The following is a 21,829-nucleotide window of genomic DNA, read 5'->3' as shown; positions in this document are numbered from 1 at the left end:
TTAATAATTGTATAAAATTTTTTCTTTTAAGCACATTTTCAAATAAATTTTTTCTTTTAATAGTATTATTAAAATTTTATTCAGTCACGCTTCTTAACTAATCAAACTTTTTCCAAAAAAATCAAAAAAAAAATTTATGCAAGTAAAACGCAACTGCGCTTATTTATTATGGCTGGTGCATTGCGGTATTTTAGTATAAAAGAAGCAACATAATATTTTCACATAGTAACTACGAAAAGAAATACACAAAAATTGGAATTGAAAAATCCTAAAAGAAAAAAGGATACAGACACAAAATAATGAAAATTTAACATTATTTCTAAAACAAGTAATAAAGTAAATGTATTTAAAGTAAGTTTTTGCGAGTGTATACAAAACTGTGTGAGATTTTAGTAATTATTAATTAAGACGTATAAAACTATTAAATCTTTAACTGGTTCAAATTTGAATTATTAGATTTATTTGAGAAACTAATAAATTTTGACAAAACGGAGCAATAATTTAGAAATAAAATAATTTTTAAAACAAGAAGAAATTTTAAAATAATTTAGTTTGTCGGAGAAGATCCTGTCAATAGACAAGATTGTACGCAAAGGAAATTTTATTTTATTTGAAGTTGTTGCGGAGGAGTTGTTCAAACAAAATTTGGCAATAGTCTACAATTTGGCAATGTAGACTATTGCCAAATTTTGTTTAAACTGCGAAGAGTAGACAACTTCAAATAAAATAAAATTTCCTTTGCGTACAATCTTGTCAATATTAAGATTTGTAAAAATGTATTAGAAGTATTTTTGCGGAGCACTATCTAGATATCGAAACAAGTTTGGGAAATACATTTCAACATTTGATATTCAATATGGGAAATATGAACGACTCTAATTAGAAATATTTTATGTAGACTTACAATAACAGTTTTTATAATATGACATTTATACGAGTACATACAATAATAAGCATACTGTTGCAGATCGACTTAAGCTAATATCGCACACAATTTGTGTAATTTCTTTTATTGCAATTATAAATACACTAAAAATGTTATTTACTTCGCAGTTGTATTCCAACTTACGGCAATTGCCATTTTTTTGGTAATTAAAAGGAAAAAGTTCTAATTTTAAATTATTTAATTAAAATAAAATAATTAAATTTTAACAGGACCTATTACGAAAATTTTTTCAAAATCTTACTATTTAATTATTTACGATATCTTTATTGATACCAAAATGAGAACCTTTTTGGTTACCTGACAACCTTTGTGTTATACATACAATAGTTGAAATTAACGTAATAGTTGATAGTAGAGAGTTGAACATAAATAGAGCAATCTGCCTTAAATTCAATTAACAATTTCTGAAAGCAAGGTGAACCACAAGAATTAAATCAACTTTTAAGAAGAGTAATATTTCGGAATTGATTCTAATTTAAATGTTTTAAAGCCGATTTACGGTAACATGCAGGTGAAATAAGAATTCGCATATTTGCTTCAAATACCATTGTGTAACAATAACACTCTAGCTCTATGCCATATCCTGATGATTAAAGGATCCTGATCCTGATGATTGAATTAAAGGATTTATGTACATAATTCAATTTTAAAAAATTTTTTAAATTTAAATTCATATTTTGTTTTTATTTTCCTATAACCTTTAAAATTTTTATAATTTTTATATTTTAAAGCTCATAATTTTTCGTTTTAAATGTGATACAATATGAACTTATAAAACAGGAAAAAAAATATTTATGTACCTACATAATTTTACCACATAATATCCATAAAAATGGTAATAAAAAGCAATGTTTGCCTCCATTGTAAACCGATAAAAAATTAAATTACAAAGGAATAATGTAGACTGCTTTTGTTTTTTTTTATTTTGTAAACCAAAATAAAAAACATGAAAATTAAATAAGAAATAAAAAAAAACAGACGCGAAATATTCCTAAATCTCGAAGGTATTCAATAATACAGAATTTTATAAATCTTAATCAAAAAGAGAAAATTTATAGACAGTCAAGTTAACTGTATAGAGAATAATGTATATATACCGAAAATATAAACAATTTAATATAGTCTTGTTAAACATAAATTTAAAATTTGGCCTAAATATTTAGTATTTGTGAAAATTGTAAGGATCATGCGAATTTGTTTTAGTAGATTCAAAAATATTTTGATTCATAAAAATTTAACTGCAGTGGTGTGATTTGTTAATTGTAAATAAAATTGTAAGAATTAGAAAAACGAATCCAAATTTTTTTGAAAAAAGTCTAAATTGAAATTGAAATTTGTAGTAGGGTGAGTTTCCGTACCCAAGGGCGGATTTACTTTTCCACTGAATTAATATATCATAAGATGTATGTAAAAGTCATGATTAAATGCTTTACAATTCCAAAGAGTATTTTTCATTTTTGAAAACACTATTCCATCTGAATATCTACAAAACTAAATAAGATAGCGTAAAACGGATTACATATTCTGAAAAGTCATTCTCGAAAACCTGTGAGAATGTTCTTAATCCAAAAATTACGAAAGTGGCGTATGGATCAAAATTTTTTTTAAGTAGTTTTTGAATTTTTTTGAGACTCTTCCAAGAGCGTTATGTAGTTTAATAACCTATTAGATACATTATAATTATATGCATCCTTTAATTAGAGTCCTTTACTCTTAAAGCAAGAATATTTTGTTTGGGTAATATTTTTTGAAATTATAATTTTATTTACACACCAAACATTATTCCTATGAACACCATGACGTATCTTGTTAATGTGGTTGTATTATATGCATATAATTTTATTGAAAATTAAAACTTGAAAAGATAGTTCATAAAAACAATATGATTCTAATCTTTGTTTTACTTGGTATACCTCTCTTAAAACATGAGACATAGCTTACTCTAAATTAAAAAGAGATTTTACTTGCGAAAAACTTATAATGTAAATAATAGGTCCATAGGTACATGCACCTCCGTCCAAAAGTTTAAGACTTTCATATTTTTAAAACGAACTCAATTATGTTTACTTTCTATCATTTGTGATTTGAACCAATATGAAGAAAATTACATTATCTATAAGAGCTATTAGATTATCTATAGTAACAAAAATTTAAAATATTATGGACCTTGATGAGAGAAATTCTTATTTAATAACAGTTAAAACGAATTTTTTTTTGACCACAAGTAAGCTCACCCCACTTGTTGCTATAAAATGATAAAAAATTAATTAGTTACAATTTGTTATTGTTACTTAAATAGTATGCTTTAACACTACCCTCTGTTTCATTCTTATATTACAAATAAATAGGTTTGAGTCTCTTATCCTACTATAAAAAATTATGCCCTGTACACATACCTACATGCATTTCTATGCTCAAAATTGCAGCTGCCTTGATGAAATTTTTGAAAACACCGGAGGACTAGGTCAACAAAAATATACAAGCATTTTTTCATTGATAAAAGCAATTTTATCGTCAGAAATGCCACGAAATAATGCAACAACAATTTCTTTATTAGAAAAGCGTAAATGTTAAAATTATAAACTCTTCCCGAATTTTAAAAATTTCAGTCACACAAAAAATTTTAACTGTTTAGTTACTGTTAAAGGAATATTAGAAACGTAACAAAACATTACAGATATTTCACTTTATTTACCGTTAGTATACGAAAATATGTTTTTGCTTTTTTTTTTGTTTTGGGTAATAAATTTAAGCGTATACCTTAAAGAAAACATGTTTTCATTCCTAAATAATATCAACTTTATTTAAAGGTATACGCAAGTAAAAGCAGTACCTGCACAAAAATACAAAAAAAAAAAAATAAAAAACAGAAAAACTCTAAACAATAAGAAAAACAGGAGTACAAATAAAAATTAATAAAAAAGAAAAAAAAATTTGAAACATTTTCTTGATTTATAATAATTTTGCGTGTCGGAAGTTTTTATGAACAAAGTTGGAAAGAAAATCTTTAAAAGTGGAATATTCCTTCCTAATACAGTCTATTTTTTTTTTCTTTTGCATTTTTTGTTTAGTGTCTATCTATTTTTACTCAAACATATTAATATAAATAATAAATACGGAATAGAAAAATATTTAGAATTGTGTGAATGTCTAAAGGTACACAGTAGAATTGATTTTTATTACCAGTATACAATAATGTTGAATACCTTTTTTGAGTGGATTTTCTTTACAAAATATTCTGAATTTCTGTTCCAATATGATAAATTTTCAATATAAGGAAGAAAAAAATTGCAAATATTTTCTACAATTTTAATTTATTAGCAACAAATTCAGGTTGCAGCTACCTCGTTAGATTTTAATCTAATAATATTGACTTGATTTGAATTTCTTAAAAAATTGCCTATATTTAAGCGACTCTTAAGAAAAATCAATTGTAATTGTTTTGGTTTTATAATGTTGCTTCTTTAATTTTTTGTTTTAAGGAACTTAATGTTCCGGAAATATTGTCCGTAAATCGAAATTTAGTATAACGAGCTTCCGTTAAGCGCGGGATGAGTGTATTTCGAAATCTGACATTTTGTAATTTTTGCAATATTTTTAAATTCATTCTATTTCGCAGGGTTTTTTGTACGTTTTACAGTAGCACAATTTTATACAAAGCAAATATTATTTGAAATTTTATTTACATTATTTAGAAAAGAAGCTTTTCTAGCATGTAATAAATATTAAAAACAGTTGCTGTTTGAAATTGAGAACATCTCAAATTTTTGATATGTTCGTACCCGATTTCATGGGATCACTAATAATTTCAAATATTTAAATTTAAAAAATACTTAAGAATATTTAAATTTAAATTAATACTTATTCAGGCTTTATAACTTTAATTCTATATGAAACTTATATAACAAGGCAAATGTCACATACATTATGTGCGTTTAAATAAAAAATTAAAAAGTTTAAAATTTTTTTATTGTAGAATAAGATTTAAAATTGTTTACTCTCCCTACTAGAAAAAGGGTCTCTTAATTTCAATTGATTGATCAAACGTAAATGGTTTTAATTCTAGAGAAAGAGTAATAGCGTTAAAATTTTCATAAGATATCAGGATAGATTTCAAAATTCTTTTAATTTTATTCGGCCATTTTCGAACGATCAGAGTATTCGTGAGAAATTTTAGCTATTTTTGGCCCAAATATAAAAAAATTACAAAAAATTTGACACAATTATTTTTTTTAACTTTCATTATTTTTGTCTAGCATCCTTAATTTTTCAGATTTCTCTAAGTAAACCAAATGTATAATAAAATGAAAATTTTTGTTATTTTGATTTTTTAAAAATTGCAAAAAAAAATTAAAGAAAACAAAACTGCTGCTGAAATTCTCACGAAAAATAAAACAAAAGGTAGGAATGTTTTTTTTATACTTTCTATCTAGAGTGAAATTTTACTATTTAATTTAATAATGCTATGTAATTATTCTATGGAAATATATTTTGTTGCAATGTGTTTCTATAAATATTGTAAAAAATATCATAAAAAGCAACATCTTTAAATTTCAAATTTGTTCAAAATCGTCCGATCGCACTCAAAGATAAATAAGGCAAATACTACTAAACCTGCACAAACTTTTTTCTTTTCTGCCAAGGGCGGTTTGTATTGTAATTGGACCAATTCGAACTACGGATTCAGGTAGCTGCCTTACAACCCAAAAACCAATTTCATATATTCAGAAAAATAATAAAGTCAGATTCATGAAACTTGGCAGTGGTGTTTCCAATTATAGATCAGACAAATAAAGTAGTTTCACAGATTCGAGTAATTGCTATACAACAATGAAAGGTTAAAGGTATAATTCAATCGGTGTATACCGAATTAAACGCATTAACTTGCTATTTTTATTTAAAAATTTTTTTGATAATTAAAGGTATAACAATGCCCTCAGTTTTCAAAAAAAAAAAAATTATGAAAAAAAATTTAAATTTTTATTTGGCTAACATTTTCAAAAATAAATATTTGGGTTCAAAAGTTTCTTTTTTTTTGTTTTTTGCTCATTCATTTGAAGTAATTAAATCTCTCGTTCTTTGACAAGGATTTGCACTTTTCAACTTTTTTTTGCTTTTGTTTTTTCATTCACATTAAAAAATAACAAAATTAAAAATTACTTACTTTATTATTCAAATTTTAAATAAAAAATTCAGCTAAATGGTAAAAATGTTACGAAACGTATAATTATTTTTTAATGTATACACTATCAAAAATGGCTAACAATGTGATTTTCAAAATTATAAACTTCAAATTGTACGCTTATTATGGTAACATAGTAACAATATTCATGGCTGTATAATTGCATTTTACAATGAAAATAATTGTTATGTAATTATGTAGTTATACAAGTCTTGTGTATAACAAAAAATGTTTTTAAGTGGGATTTTTGAGTAAATCACTGTTTCTAAAATGTAAATATTGTGGGATGACGAGGGAAGCTATTTTTCTCTTAGAGTGCAATTTGAAAATTGATTAACATACATTTATAATTTATAGCTATTTTGTACTCATTTAAAAAGTTATATTATAAATTTAAGTTACTTTCGGATAAAATGAAATTAAATAAAACTTATAAGTTGCAGTTAAGGAATTTTGTCACATTGAATGTCATATAAATAAATAAAAATTTAAATTGGCCAAAAGACAGGGCAAGGCCTGAGGTGTCCAAACATATTTTCGATAAAACTGTTCCACATTGCCATAACCATTGTCATAAACATTTTTTGGAAATAATAATGTATTTAAAGGCGATCCACATTGAAAATAATAATGTATTTAAAGGCGATCAAAAAACCTAATAAGAATTGGATTTTTGCAAAAATATTGAATATTCTATATCCGTATAATGAACAATATTTTAGATTATATTTTGAAAGTACATTTGTGGATCCGGTGGTATCACAACGGGTCTTACTCGGATCCATGTATCTTGCGGTAGCCGCGTCGACTTTACATTTAAGTGAATTGCCAATGATATACAAGAAGCCTTCAGTCAATTTTAATTCGGTAAAGGAATCGGGTTGGTGATAAAACTATAACCATAGATGAGAAAGCTATTCATGGCATAATATGAAATTTATATTTTTAAAAGATAAATTTCTGTTGAATTCTTAATACATAAGCGCTATAATAATTGTTTTTTGTAACATCATTTTCCATATTTAATTTTCAAATCATCCTCCAAACGTATTTAAATATTAATTTACTATTGATTATCTTTTCCCCAAGACAAATCATAAAATTATACCAAATCAAATTCATAACACCTTATAAAATTTATGATTTATGTTGGGGGAAAAAAAAAACAATTAGATTTTATCAACATACAATTTGATGATATTTAACAAATAAAACACTGGAGCGTGCTTAACATATTGCAAATTCATTCCATACTACCGTTTTTGTGACACTTTTATACACGCACATCTATTAAAAAACATAATTTGTGTTTTACGTGAACTATTCGAAAAATTTAAGTATAGAGAAATTGAGGTGAAATTAAAATTCACAAAAAAAAGGAACAAAAAATCATAATTGCGTTCTTGTAGAACAAATAAAAGCAAATAAAGTTGGGACAAAACTATTTAATCGCTTACATAAGAAAAAAACAAAAAAATTTTTCCCATTTTCCCATTTTCAATTATGAGCTTTTAAATAAACATAAAGGTAACTAGAAATAGAGCGCTTAATGAAAATACAAGAGACAAAACGAATAAATTTTGTTTTAAGGGAAAATTTAATTTGAAATTGTAAGCAATTTGTTTTGTTGTTGTTTACGTGTGCCACTCATTCTACATCCTACATATTTTTTGTTTAAGTAGAAAAATTTGATTACGTCACGCAAAGAAAAAGTAAAAAAAAAAGTTGAGTTTCCTTAAGACATTTTTATTGTCGTGGCATTTTTATTTAGCAAATATTATAATTTATGCCAATTCATTGAAAGGAATTCAAGGTAATTTGTTTCGTCCTGTAATTTTCCCTTTTCAATTTAAATACCTATAGAGATTTTTATTTATTTTAAAGTGTAAGATCATGGTTAATAGATTAAATTACTATTTTGTGTATAATAATTGCTTATAATTTTGAAAATATTACAAATAATAGACTTTTTAATTTAATTTGCTTTTCCAAATCACCTAGTATTTTTCTCAAAGAATTTTCCTAGAAAATTATGAACAGTTCTACCGAATTATTCAGAAATTCTACTAACTTCAATTAAAAAAACTTATTTCTTAAATCACTATAAATAATGTATATATTTCTTTTTTTTTCAAATTCAGTTCTAAATTTAAGAATATAAAGCATTGCACTACCTAAATGTCTATTTTTGGCTGCTGAAATTAATAGACGATTTAAAATTTATAATTGCGAATTTGACCTTTCTATTTATTTTCTTTTATTATGTTTTTTTTTTTTAAAGAAAATATAATCAATTATGCAAGGTGTTTTGCATAAGATAGAAAATATTTTCAGAAATGATTCTTTGATTAATTTCTTGCAAAAAATTGTATGCCCGGGGGCGATGTAGATGTACTCGTTTTTAAACAGCTTGCTGGAAAAAAAAGTTACCAAATTTTTCCTGTAAATAAATAAAGGCTTATAATTCCAGAACCACGCGATATAGAGTAGAGTAACCATTTGGGGCTTCTTTTACAGATAATTGATTACTCTTTATTATTGCTCTTACAATCAAATGTATGCCGCAGTTTTCCAGATTTAAATGTGTTAGATATGTTTAAAAAACGTGTTATACATACATTGTTTGTGAAAAACCGCATGTTTTTAAACACATTTAAAACATTTTATTGGAAAAACTAAGAAAGATAGTGGAAAATGTTATATAAGTTAACATTTAGCTCTCTTTATAGCGCATCGAAAAAACAAAACAAAAAAATTACACAAATTTTCCAGAAATTTCGAATTCTTTAAAATTGAAAAAAAAACAAAATTTCTGACTTGGACGAGCTTTGTCACGAAAACTGTGGCTCAAATATAATTAAATCTAACACCAAAAATAAAGAATAATCTATTTTTCGTAAAACTAGCAATGGTTATTTTATTACGTATGGTTCAAAAGTTATAAACATTTATTTATATGTACGAAACCTCTGGCACCTTTTTTTTCAACAGGCTGCAACTCGAAAATGAGTGTACCTACACCGTTCTTCCCAAAAGTTCTTAGTTGAAATTAATAAAAAAATCATATGTTATGCGAAACACCCTGTATAGCTACTTTTGTATAAAGATTTGTAAAAATTCAAAAAGATCATGTACAATGCGCTTATGCCAAATGCGAATTTATGTCAAAGAAATTTACAAAGTTGTTCATGACCATTTTCATTTAATTCCAAAAAAAAGTTATTGGTTAAGTCTTTTAATTTGTTACACAATCCATGACCTCAACAATAACATTCGTTGTAATGTAATGTCATTTATGAATCTCTTAATATCTATAGTAAATTTGAAAGAGTCTATACTTTTCTTAAACTTAGAGCCTATTTTTTAGCGGTTTCATTTATTTTACACGCTAACTGTATACCATTGCGTCAGAGTACAAATGCATTATATTAACAACATCAGTCTAAAATCTTAGCTACAGACGCCAAAATCTCAGTTCCATTACAAAATAAAGAATTTTTAACATAAATTTCAGTAAAAAAAAATATTTTTTTTACAGCAATGCAGTAATTTAAAACTCCAAGAATCTTATGTTCTTAAAACTTCAAAAATATGAGAAAAATTGAACCAATACCATTAATCAATACAAATATGAATTTATTTTATCCTAGCTAGGAATTTCAAAAAAGCAAGAGCCTATCTATATTATTTTCCCTAAGGTAGATTTGTTTGTTTTGACGACCTTGTGTTAAAAACCATAAAATTGACAATTTCATATATATGTTTTTTTTTCTGTCATAAATTTTAATAAAAAATGTCCTTACGAAAAGTATTATTAGTAATACAAATTACAATTTCTATTGTTTTTTTTTTGTTGTAACAACACAATTATACCAAAATTATTATTTCACTGTTATATTGACCTTGATTTTTTCATATTATATACCCATATAACACATAATGTTATATCATAATATATAGAAAACCGCAAAATATTATACAATACATAGGAGGAAAAAAAGCTGGAAAACATTAATATTTATTTGAAATGAGGACGAACGAGAAAAAAAAAATACCAAAAATAGAGAAGGATAAAAAATCGATACGTTTATTGTTGCACACTGCATGCAAATCTTTTTATGATATCATATTGCATGCAGTTTAATATCCAAAAAAATAAAAATAAATGAGAAGAGAAAAAAGATTAAAAGATTTGAATCTGAAATATACAAGGATTTTTTTCTTGTTTTTTTTTTCTTTCAGTACAATACTTAAAATTTCAAATGTGTTCTATGGTATGTTACTTTTGAATGCTTTTATATATTATTATTATTCTTTGTCACAAAGAGGATGATATTTCTTTGTATTTAAAATTGTTTTCTATCTTTTATATTATGTAGTGTTTGTTTATTTGTTTGTTTTTTTTGTAATGAGAAAACATATACGTTTTTTGAGAAAACAAAGATAAGTATGCAATTAAGCGGAAATTACGCTATATGAATGCGGGTTATGTTAAAATATAAAATGCAATTGAAATACACATTATGATGATTACGAACGTGGACTTTAATGCCTAATAATACTATTGTACTAACGAATCTTAAAGTAGCTTATACTTTTGAATTTATTTGTTAAAACGCAATGCAGTTTTGATATTATTTTGAAAATAATTTAAATTGTTCCTCGCATATTGTGTTAGGTGCCATGTAGAATTTTTGGATTAACTATGAATTTGGTACTGTCAAATATAACAATCGTCTATTATTATTTCTCTATTAAAACTGCAAAATGCCTTTTTCATATAATAAAATTTATTATTTTAAAAGTGGAATATGTGGTGTTGCATATTTTATACTTGTACCACAAATTTTGTGTTTGATATAGCAACATCACCCATCCGATTTACATTATTAATTATACTAGGTTCAATTATTAATTTCAAAATACCAAGTTTATTGGCGTCAATCTACATAATATTTTATCAACAATTTAGTAGAATTACTTTAAATAAGTGAAATTTTAGAAATATTTGCGACGGTGTAATGAGAATTCAAGTAAATATTACGGAGGTTTTGTGTTTAAATTAAGGTCTATTAAAAAGAAAATTTAAACTACTTTCAATTGACTCAAAAAAATTTTTGAAGAAGTATATTTTTCCTCTTTTACTGCTCTCAACAATTTTTTCAAATTTTGTAGGGAAGTTGTAGCGTAGTATGAACAGACTATACCCTTTCCCGGAAAACATTTATGTTGTTTCAGTTGATTGTTTGATTTAATATAATATAGAAGTGAAATATACAAGAGAGTATATGTTGGTCACCATTATATAGTATATAATGGTGACCAACATATTCTGGTCTTAATTTCGATTTTGTTAACCATTTAAGTATATTGCTCTGATATTGCAATATTAATATTGAACTTCCATTAAATTAATTATTATATAACTATTTGCTAAGTTTTTGTTCACACGCTCAATCGTTCACACATTGACTTGGTAAATAATGGTCCAAATGTCATGAAACTCAGATATCGTTTGAAAATTGGTAATTTCTAAAAACCTTACAGATTCGGTATTTGCCATCTATTTTTCATCCTATGGATTTATTGATCGCTCAATATCGCGTTAAAATAACCAAAATCTTCAGCAACTTTTAAAGTTTCAATTTGATAAAATGGAATTTGGTTTTAAAAAAATTGCTTTAATACTCAAATCTTAATGCTCAGGCAGACATGTTTGATGGCAAAATTGTTGGGCGGACTAAAAATTGCAACTAGTTCGTAAAAAATTACGATGTGATGCGATCATACAGTTGTAGGTGTGGGAGCTTGCACCAAAATCTATGGAATGCAAATAAGCAATTAAACAGTTGCAAAACTAAAAATTTTATGACTGCCTGAGCACTTGTGAATCAAAATGCCTTTCAAAAAAAATTTAAATTGTTTAACCGCTACTTGTTCAAGAAACAAAAACTATCAAAAAAATTTCATATTTTCAGTTCTTTAAAAAATTGCAACCATTTTCTTTTTTTTTTACAAAAATTTTAATATCTCTTAAACTTTTTATACCCTGCACTTCGTGAAGGGTATATTAACTTTGGTATGGAGTTTGTAACTACTTGAAGGAGTCATCTGCGGTATGGACATATATATATATTCTTGCTCAGCGTAAAATTCTGCGTCGATTTAGACATGTCCGTCCGTCCGTCCGTCCGTCCGTCCGTCCGTCCGTCCGTCCGTCCGTCCGTCCGTCCGTCCGTCCGTCCGTCCGTCCGTCCGTCCGTCCGATCGCACGATAACTCAAAAACGAATAATGCAATCGACACCAAACTTTCACAAGTTTTTTCTTTTGTGCCAAGGACGAGCCCTATTGTTATTGGATTAATTCGGACAACGGGTTCGGGTAGCTGCCATACAACTCAAAGAGTTTATTTTAAATATTTCAAAAATTAAAAAAGCTATAAATATAAAATTTTGTATACATGTGTCCAATTATATTCTACACATGCTCTAGAAATTATAATGGGATAGCTGCACCGGTTCGGGTGGCTGCCATACAACTCCAACAGCAAATTTTTTATATTTGGCAAAATAATAAAGTCAGATTCATGAAACTTGGCAGTCATGTGTCCAATTATAGGTCAAATATACTTCTGAAGTTTTAGAGGAATTGCTTTACAGGTTCGGGTACCTGCCATACAACTCCAGAAGCTAATTTTAAATATTTGGGAAGATAATAAAGTCAGATTCATGAAACTTGGCAGTTGGATGTCCGATTATAGATCAGATATATATGTGAAGTTTTAGAGGAATTGCTTGACAGGTTCGGGTACCTGCCATACAACTCCAGAAGCTAATTTTAAATATTTGGAAAAATAATAAAGTCAGATTCATGAAACTTGGCAGTTTTGTGTCGAGTTATAGGTCAGATATATTTCTGAAGTTTTAGCGGAATTGCTTGACAGGTTCGAGTAGCTCCCATACAAGTCTAAAAGCTTATTTTAAAAATTTGGAAAAATAATAAAGTCAGATTCATGAGACTTGGCAGTCGTGTGTCCAATTATAGGTCAGACATATTTCTAAAGTTTTAATAGGATTGCTTGACAGGTTCGAGTAGCTCCCATGCAAGTCTTAAAGCTTATTCTTAATATTTGGAAAAATAATAAAGTCAGATCCATGAAACTTGGCAGTTGTGTGTCCGATTATAGATCAGATATATTTGTGAAGTTTTGATGGAATTGTTTGACAGGTTCAGGTACTTTCCATACAACTCCAAAAGCTAATTTTAAATATTTGGAAAAATTTTAAAGTCAGATTCATGAAACTTGGCAGTCGGATGTCCAATTATAGGTCAGACATATCCGTGAAGTTTCTATAGAATGATATCACAGGTTCGAGTAATTGCTACACAATAACGAAAGGTGCAGGGTATAATTCAATCGGTTTATACCGACTGAAACGTTTTTACTTGTTTTCTTTTTTTTTTGTTTCTCTCTCTCTCTCTCTTTCTCTCTTTTATTATAATATTTATTACCAAAACGTAAATATTTATTCTTTGCTATTTTAAAATTTTTTTCTTTCTTTTTTTCATACTTCATCTTATTTTTTTTTTTTTTTTAGTTTACAAAATAGAAGAGCAAAACAAATATACTTGAGTTGAATCTCAAAACCGGATTTATTTAAAAAAAAAAAAGTGAATAAAAAATGGCTGTTGAAAATTTGCATAATGTTAAAAAAATGTTCAAATCATTTTGAATTTCATCCAACAAAATCGAAATTTTACCAAAAAAAAAAAATAAAAAAAATGACAAATAAACAAAAAAAACTTTAATCACAATCGGTATATTATAAAAAAAAAAGAAAAACAAAATAAAATAATAACGGAGAAAAATGTACAAGGATTTAAAAAAGGATTTTATGACAATGCAACTTGGAAAATTTCATAGTAACAATATTTTCCTGGCAGCATCTACTCAGAATAATATTATTTCAAAATATTTGTGGAAATTATCCTTGTTTTATACACTTATATTAATGTAATAATGTAAACAACTTAAGAACAAGTGCACTTCTTATGCATTTTGATCTTCTCTGTTAACCGGATTTCAAGTTTTATTGACAAGCAAACTGGAAAAAAAATCATTGAATAATTTAAGAAGATTAATAAATTTAGTAAAATCTTGAAAATATAATCTCTTTAATATCCTTTTTGTTTTTTGCTTTCTGGTACGCATCTGATAATAAGAGAAAATAAATTATAAAACACCAAAATTCTTGAGAAATTTTAATAGATAAACTGAGTAATTAGTGGAAATTTTCTATCACAATATGATTAAAAACTACAGATATTATTACAATTATATAAATTTAAACTGAGTTAAATTAAATTAGTATTTGGAAGAATATGTATAAAATATAAAATTTAATTACAGATTTGGTAATTAAGATCTGTTTAAGTACGAGCACAAATTTACTAATGAGTTCTACAAAATAAATGAATCCTTACCATAGTGTTATTTTTAATGAAATTATTTTTGTTAGGGGCCCTCTTTCGTTTAAGGAAATAATTACAAAAATACTGGCAGACTTTTATACATATATGTATAAATAAATATATTTCTATATAAAGTTCTACAATTCGATATGAAGTCTTACTAACAATATAGAATGTAAGAAAAAAATTTTTATAAAAACTTTTTATTTTAAAATTTCAGAATTTTAGAAAGAAAAACACAAGGGTATGAAAGCATTACAGTGAACTTCTTTTATTACGTATTGAATTACTTATAAAATTTAAAAATTTTATGTCTTTCAAGTTCGATGTCATAGTTTCTTAAGAAATTTAATTTTAATATACTTATAAAATTACACTTGTTACGTTAAATAGGTAAAGCAATATTTAATATAATTTTTTTGTTTCTTTTAAGGGTACGAAACCTGATTTGGATTCCGAAACTGGGCAGAACGGAAACGAACTGCATAGTTGAAGAGTTTTCGAGATATGGGACAACTCTTAAGATTTTCCTTAAAAAGGAATTTTTCTGTGTAAGTATAAGCTATTGCTATGCAATTTGGAAAAGCGAAAACCGACCGTAAATCATCGCCTGGTAGTCATTTTGATCCTTAGATAGAATCATCGTGATTTTTGAAATAAAAACATTTTCACGGGTATTAGATGATGATCATTCAGATAATCCTATCTTAGAATTTTGAAATAAAATGTTATTGTTATTTCAAAGTTAAAATGTTTAAATTTGAAACGGGATTCTTGCGATTCAAAAAATATATTGTATGGATTACAGATTTTTCTTTGACCACAAAAAATTGTGGATTTGTTTCAATTAAAATCGATCTTAATCAACTTAAGCATTTGTTAGAATGTTCATAACATAAACCGCTTATAACCTTTATAGATATTAGCAAACTAAACCAGAGAAAACGCAAATATTAAAGTTAGTAAAAGAAAAATCTCTCTACACTTAGTTAGTATCGAATTCGAGCGTCATTTAAATTTATGCGCAAGTAATGTAAGATTTTTAAGCATTAAGTTTAAAGTTTCTTTTGCTGTTATCACAAATCCACTATATTTATAGGTAAGGACAACTTTTAAAGAATATTTCCACTTAATGATATTGCAAAAGATTTACTTTGATTATCTAAATAATTACTCTTTGTATGTTGATGACCTTTCTGAACATTTATCATTAAAAAGCTCATTTTCTTGCAGATATACCGTATTCATACCTAAAGTAGATATGCTAACCTAACCTACAGGTATTCATTATTAATTATTTTAATAGCCATTTTTTCAGTTCTTCCATTTCTGAATGCACATACACAATAATAAATGTGAACCTGTAAATTATTCAGTTTTTTTATAAAACATGTTTACGTTCGTCTTTCTTTTCAAAAGGTTTATATTTAAAGAAAAAACTCAAATTTCAAACAAATTTCATAAAATTGAAATGGAAAATGCAAAAATATTCTTTTTTTTATATTTATTCAAAAGTGTATGGTTACTTTTTGATTTGTTTTTATGATTGTTCCTTCATATTTACCTTTTATGTTATATTTTGTGGGTTTCTGTTAGGTATCTACGAGTATCCCATTAAATAGAATTTCGTTTTATAAAACATATCCTTATTCTTATTTTTACCGACCGTATTGTGTAAACAATAGGTAGGTTATGTGATGGCAACAAATTTTGCATATCGAGTTTTCGGTGGGAACGTACTTCTCCATAGTAGGGAAGTGTAAATAAACTATTTTTAGCAACCTTTCGGTCTGTCGGTCTGTGTGTGCATGCGTGTATCTCAAGTTCGGCTGAACCGATTTTAATGAAATTTTATATGTAAGTTTGCTTCCACGATGGCACAGATCGATGAACTTTTGGTATATATCAGGCCTCGGGAACTGCACTTTTTAGCGGGCCTGTTTTACATTTTTGAACATTTTGAAGAAAATATTCAACCGATTTACTTGAAATTTTATATATAAGCTCAGCTCGACCGTCCGCAAAAATTCCTATGCTTTGGAAGAAATCAGGCATCGGCAGCTAGACGTTTACTACGGGCCAAATATACATTTTTGTGTACATAAAGAGAAATAATCAACCGATTTCATTGAAATTTAATATATGAACTCCTCGTATTAAAACAATGAACATATAAATTTTTTGGAAAGATCAGGGCTCGAGAACTGATTTGCGGGCCGATTTTACATTTTTGACCATATCCACAGAACAAATTGATGGAATTTCTTGAAATTTGATATTTGAGTTCTGGTTGTTACCGAAACTAATTGGCGAGCATTTCAGGGAATTCGGGTAGCACAAAGCGAAACTCTACTGAGAGCCAAATTTACATTTTTCTAAGTATGTTAACTATAAGCTTACTAATGTCCTAAAAATTGGAAAGAAGTATTTAACAGACATTTTTATAATATTCTGTAACACCTTCATTTAACTAGACAATACACAATGCGGTCGGTTGTGCTGACCACATCAGATTTTTTTCTATAAAGTTCTAAATGGATAGTTTACAACTTTTTGGGGTTTCCGCTGACGCAATATTTTTTAAATCTTATATTATGTAAAGGCAGTTTATGATTGAATAAACTGAAATGCTTTTTTTAATCTAGGATTCTTAATATAATATATCTTAAATAATTTAAACAGAGACAGAAAAATAAATTAGTAAAAACTTTCATGATCCTCATCAGTAAAACTATTAAATAAAATAGTGAGGTCAATTGTTTTTAAAGTAGCACTTTTCTCTTCAACAAGTGATAATCTCGCTTTTAAAAAGAATCTATTGCAACATTATTAAAATTGCAACATTATTAAAATATCCTCTGAACGTTGCTGATTAATCTCACGTTTAAGGAAGCACGGAGCGCCGGCCACCACATTAGAACTCTGTACACCAGGACCCGTCTCACCACCGCGGTGCACAACCAATAAACCATGCTTGGTTTCAGGCCCCACCTTTTCCCGATGGCCCTCTTGAACGAGTAAATCGCAATAGTTGCTTTCTTTACCCTCTCCATGCTGTTGGGCCTCCAGTTCAGCTTTGAATCCAGAACCAGCCCCAGGAATCTAGTCTCCTTGCTAAAGGAAAGGATTCCGCCAAGTTTCGGAGGAGCTACACCCGGAATCTTATCGTCGACCGACAATCTTATTGTCGGTCGCATACGCCAAGCACTTTTACTTTTAGTACTTTTATTTTTAGTTTTATTTTAAAATTTCAGTTTGCGGACTCTTATGGTTCTTGAAATATTGCAACTTTTGTAAGACCAGTCGTTTTGGCCTTTGATGCATATTCCATGATCTTGTGCAAATTTGAAATTTTATTTATATTGTTGCGTTATATTTTTAAGGGAAAACTATATTACTATGAAGCAAACAAAAATTTTCAAAAAATTATCAAATTAACTAAGGGAATGTATGAAGTGGAGCAAAAAAGAAATTAAATTAACATGCAAAACAACAACAAATTTATTATTAAATATTAAAAAAAAAATTTTAAGCATTTAATACTGAAATATATAAAGTAAAACAAGTTATTTAAGTAATGTTTTTAAAAATTTTTATTGAAATTATTAAATTCCGAAAATTTCATAACAAAAATAATAAGAGCATACTACCATGATGAAAAAAAGTATAACAACTCAAACAAAACTATTAGCCTCTGCATTTACAAAATGATTTATTGTACTTTGTTTATATTTTCAATACTATAATATAAAAATATTTAAATTCTTCTTATAATCTATACAGGAATTGTTTTCAAAATAAAAAATTAATAACTTCTTACAAAAAATTAACAGCCTTTTCGAAGCTTAAGTTTTAGGAATTAATTATTGTACTTTGTTTCATTTTTAAATGCTATAATATAAAATATTGAAATTCCTATAATCTAACAGTAAATCATTTTAAAATAAAAATTAATTACTTAAAAAAACAATAACAGCCTCTTCTTAGCTTTATACATTTTTAAATACTATACTATAACAGAACGTTAATACATTTGTTTTTTTTTGTTTTAATTTAATTTAGTAATATAAATTTTTCAATTAAGTTTCAGTAAAGCTTTAAAATACTCTTGATCGACTTTAGGTAAATATGGCAATATAGATTTTATATCACCTTTCTTTTCATTTTTCACATAAGGGCGATCTCCCATATTTTTAACATTGCTCTCAAATAGATTTTTAGGTGTTGCAAACGTTTTTTTTGTCCCTTTTTTATAAATGGAAATCACCTTGAATTCTAGGTCTGAGAAAGAAGTTTTATATTTTAAATTAAATGGTTGATATTTTGCTTTTGTAAATGGTATAGCCGAGTAATTTAATTGGGATGCCATTGCTGAGTAGTTTTAAAGTCGGTATCTAACATTTGAATTACATCGAGCTTGACTTTAGGCATTTGCATGTTTTTTAATAATTTTATTAAGTGCAGAGGGCTATATATCTCCAAATTTTTCCAGTACTTTTCAATAACTGAATGAACACAGTCAACTTCCTGAATTTCGGAATGCCCTGGTTCAGAATATTTATGTAAAATTTCTTTGATATTTAAAGATGAATTTATAAAATACTTTATACATGTTGCATTAATTTTATTTTTGTTCTCACACAAAAAAATTTTATGGTTAAGTTAACCATAATTTTAAAGAACCATACTATGATTAAGTTTCAACCATAAATTATGGTTGCTGTTATATACTTTTCGATGAAAATTAATTATATTATGGTTGTTTCAACCATAAATTATTAAATTTACCATATTTTCATATGGTTATATTATAGTTAAATTTAACCATAATATGGTTGTATTTAACTATATTATGGTTGCATTTAACCATATATTATGGTTGCTGTTATATACAAATTTCAACCATTATATAGTTAAATACAACCATAATATGGTTGTTGCAAAAATAAAAATAATTGAGTTTCAACCATATTAAGGTTGATACAAACATAAAAATATTTAAATTTTAACCATATTATGGTTAACTTAACTAACAGATATGGTTAAGTTAACCAAATAGAGAGAATGTTTTTAAACATAATATGGTTAAAACAACTATGCAACATAATTGTTGCAACCTTATTAATGCTGCATTTTTCAACCATAGTATGGTTAAAACAACCATGCTACATAATTGTCGCAACCTTATTGAAGTTTCATTTTGTAACCATAGTATGGTTAAAATAACTATGTAATATTAAAATTGTAACCCACTTAACAGGTACAGTATACAGCATTATTGAAAAGCCTATTCTCCTACTTTCATTGTCATGCTGTGTAACAATAGCACCTTGCTTATTATTCCCCGAAACAAAAATTAATAAATTTTAGTGGGTTAAGTAAATTTCTTTTCACAAATTCTCCTCAAAAACTTTAAAATTATCAAGAACTCCAAAACTGTCTCACTTTTCTTTAAAAGTTATTTTCAAACTTTACCAAGAGTTTTTTACATACTTAAATCAATTATGATTAATCTAATGCCATATATCTCGAAATCTATTCTTTTTAAAAAAAAAATTGTATTAAAAAGTAAAAATTGTTAATAATAACACAAAAAAATTTAGCTTCAAAATTTTATTACACAGAAAAAAAATTTTTATAATATTCGCACAGTATTTAAGACAAATAATTACGTATTACATAATGAATTTTTATGTTTTAACTACAAATTGTACATTGTCAAAATTTGAAATACACCAATAGCTTTTAAAATTCATTTAAAAAATTATAAAAGCTATGTAGTTATATTTACTCATTTAAATTTCTTTAAACTTATTGAAATAAAATTTAAGTTTAATAGATTCAATAGCAATTGTATGTATTATAAAATTTCCACACGTACCTACACATTCTTTTTTATTCTTAAGATTTTAATTTTTATTTTGTTGCAGAAATTATAAATCTAGAGCTAAGGTCTTCAGTACAGCGTCTTCTTTGTCACATTTAGTAATAATTTTGTAAATGTAATTTTGAATAAAATAGCCGATTCTCTTGCATTCGGGTAGATATTGAATATTAAAATGCCCATGTAAACATACAGTAACTGCTTCCAACAGATTTTTAAAAGAACATTTGATTTGTGACCAACGTCAAATCGATATTTTCTCCTATTAAAACCTGGATGTTAATTTTAAGTTTTCTACATTGATTGATATACCGCCCCACTGCGTGATCTGCTTCTGGTATACTCTGAAATATATACATATTTGTTTTAAATATTAACAATTGATTAGAGACGCAAAATCTGGACATCTCCGCCCATAACTTTAGAATTTAAAAAACTTTTCATATGTTTTGCACAGAAATCATATGCAAATTTTTAAATGGTTAAAATTTTCATTTACCTTATAATACGCTATGAAGGCTTCTTAAGCTTCCATTTTTGAAGGCCTTTACATTTTTACCGACAACTTCTGCTTAATATTTGAAATGGGTATTACATGTCGTAAAATCAGAAGAGCCTAACATTTTCTTTTATTATCTGTAACAAAAAGTAAAATGACTCTCAAAATGTATGATTATAAAATATAAATTTTCATATGTAGATGTAGGTAAAAATCTAATTTTATGAAGATATGTATATTAGATAAAACCTTTCTTATACACATTCACATCTTCGATATAGTATTTATACAATGTATGTAAAACAGAAAACTAATTCACAAAAATAAGTACAGTTATCCCTAAATTTACGTTGGTCTTTAATACGTGGTTTGAATATACGCTAAAATTTGAAATATGCAGCAAATTTTTAATTTTATTTTTTGGTTAATTTTACAAAAAAAATTTACTTAACAGTTTTTTGTATTTAAAATAGAAGGAATTGAAGACATCGTAAATCTAACGATTACTGTATTTTCTTCAATATTGCTTCATAACACTTACCGCTATGTCCTCCATAATGAAATTTTTATTTTCAGTAATTTTTATTTACTTTAAATAATTACAGTGGAATCCGCTTATAGTCACTAGTGTTTATAGTCATAATTCGGTTACAGTCAACAATTTCGTTGTTAACATCTTTTTTATTATATTTTCATGCATTTCATTGTTTATAGTCACAAACGTTTATAGTCACATACGGTTATTGGATCGTATTTTTTGTGAACCATATTGCTTAATTCATATGTTTGACGTCGCTTATAGTCACATACTCTGAACGCCTTTTTTTTTAAAGCGGTAAGTAGTT

At 26.6% G+C, this 21,829-nt stretch overlaps 1 protein-coding gene across 1 annotated transcript in view; it reads right to left on the bottom strand.

Moving 5' to 3' along the window:
- LOC129613341 (neprilysin-4-like) overlaps window positions 1-18,790 on the bottom strand; it is a 195,276-nt gene extending 176,486 nt beyond the window's left edge. Inside the window, exon 1 of the mRNA XM_055527355.1 lies at window positions 18,708-18,790. Within this exon, the coding sequence (XP_055383330.1) occupies window positions 18,708-18,790 (83 nt within the window). The remainder of the gene's footprint in view (window positions 1-18,707) is intronic.
- Between the last annotated feature and the right edge of the window lie 3,039 nt (window positions 18,791-21,829).

Source organism: Condylostylus longicornis, unplaced genomic scaffold, assembly GCF_029603195.1.
Source record: "Condylostylus longicornis isolate FDR11 unplaced genomic scaffold, ASM2960319v2 ptg000004l, whole genome shotgun sequence".
Taxonomy (NCBI): Eukaryota; Metazoa; Arthropoda; class Insecta; order Diptera; family Dolichopodidae; genus Condylostylus; species Condylostylus longicornis.
Note: the sequence above shows the minus strand (reverse complement) of the source record. Positions and strands in the feature narration are given on the sequence as shown.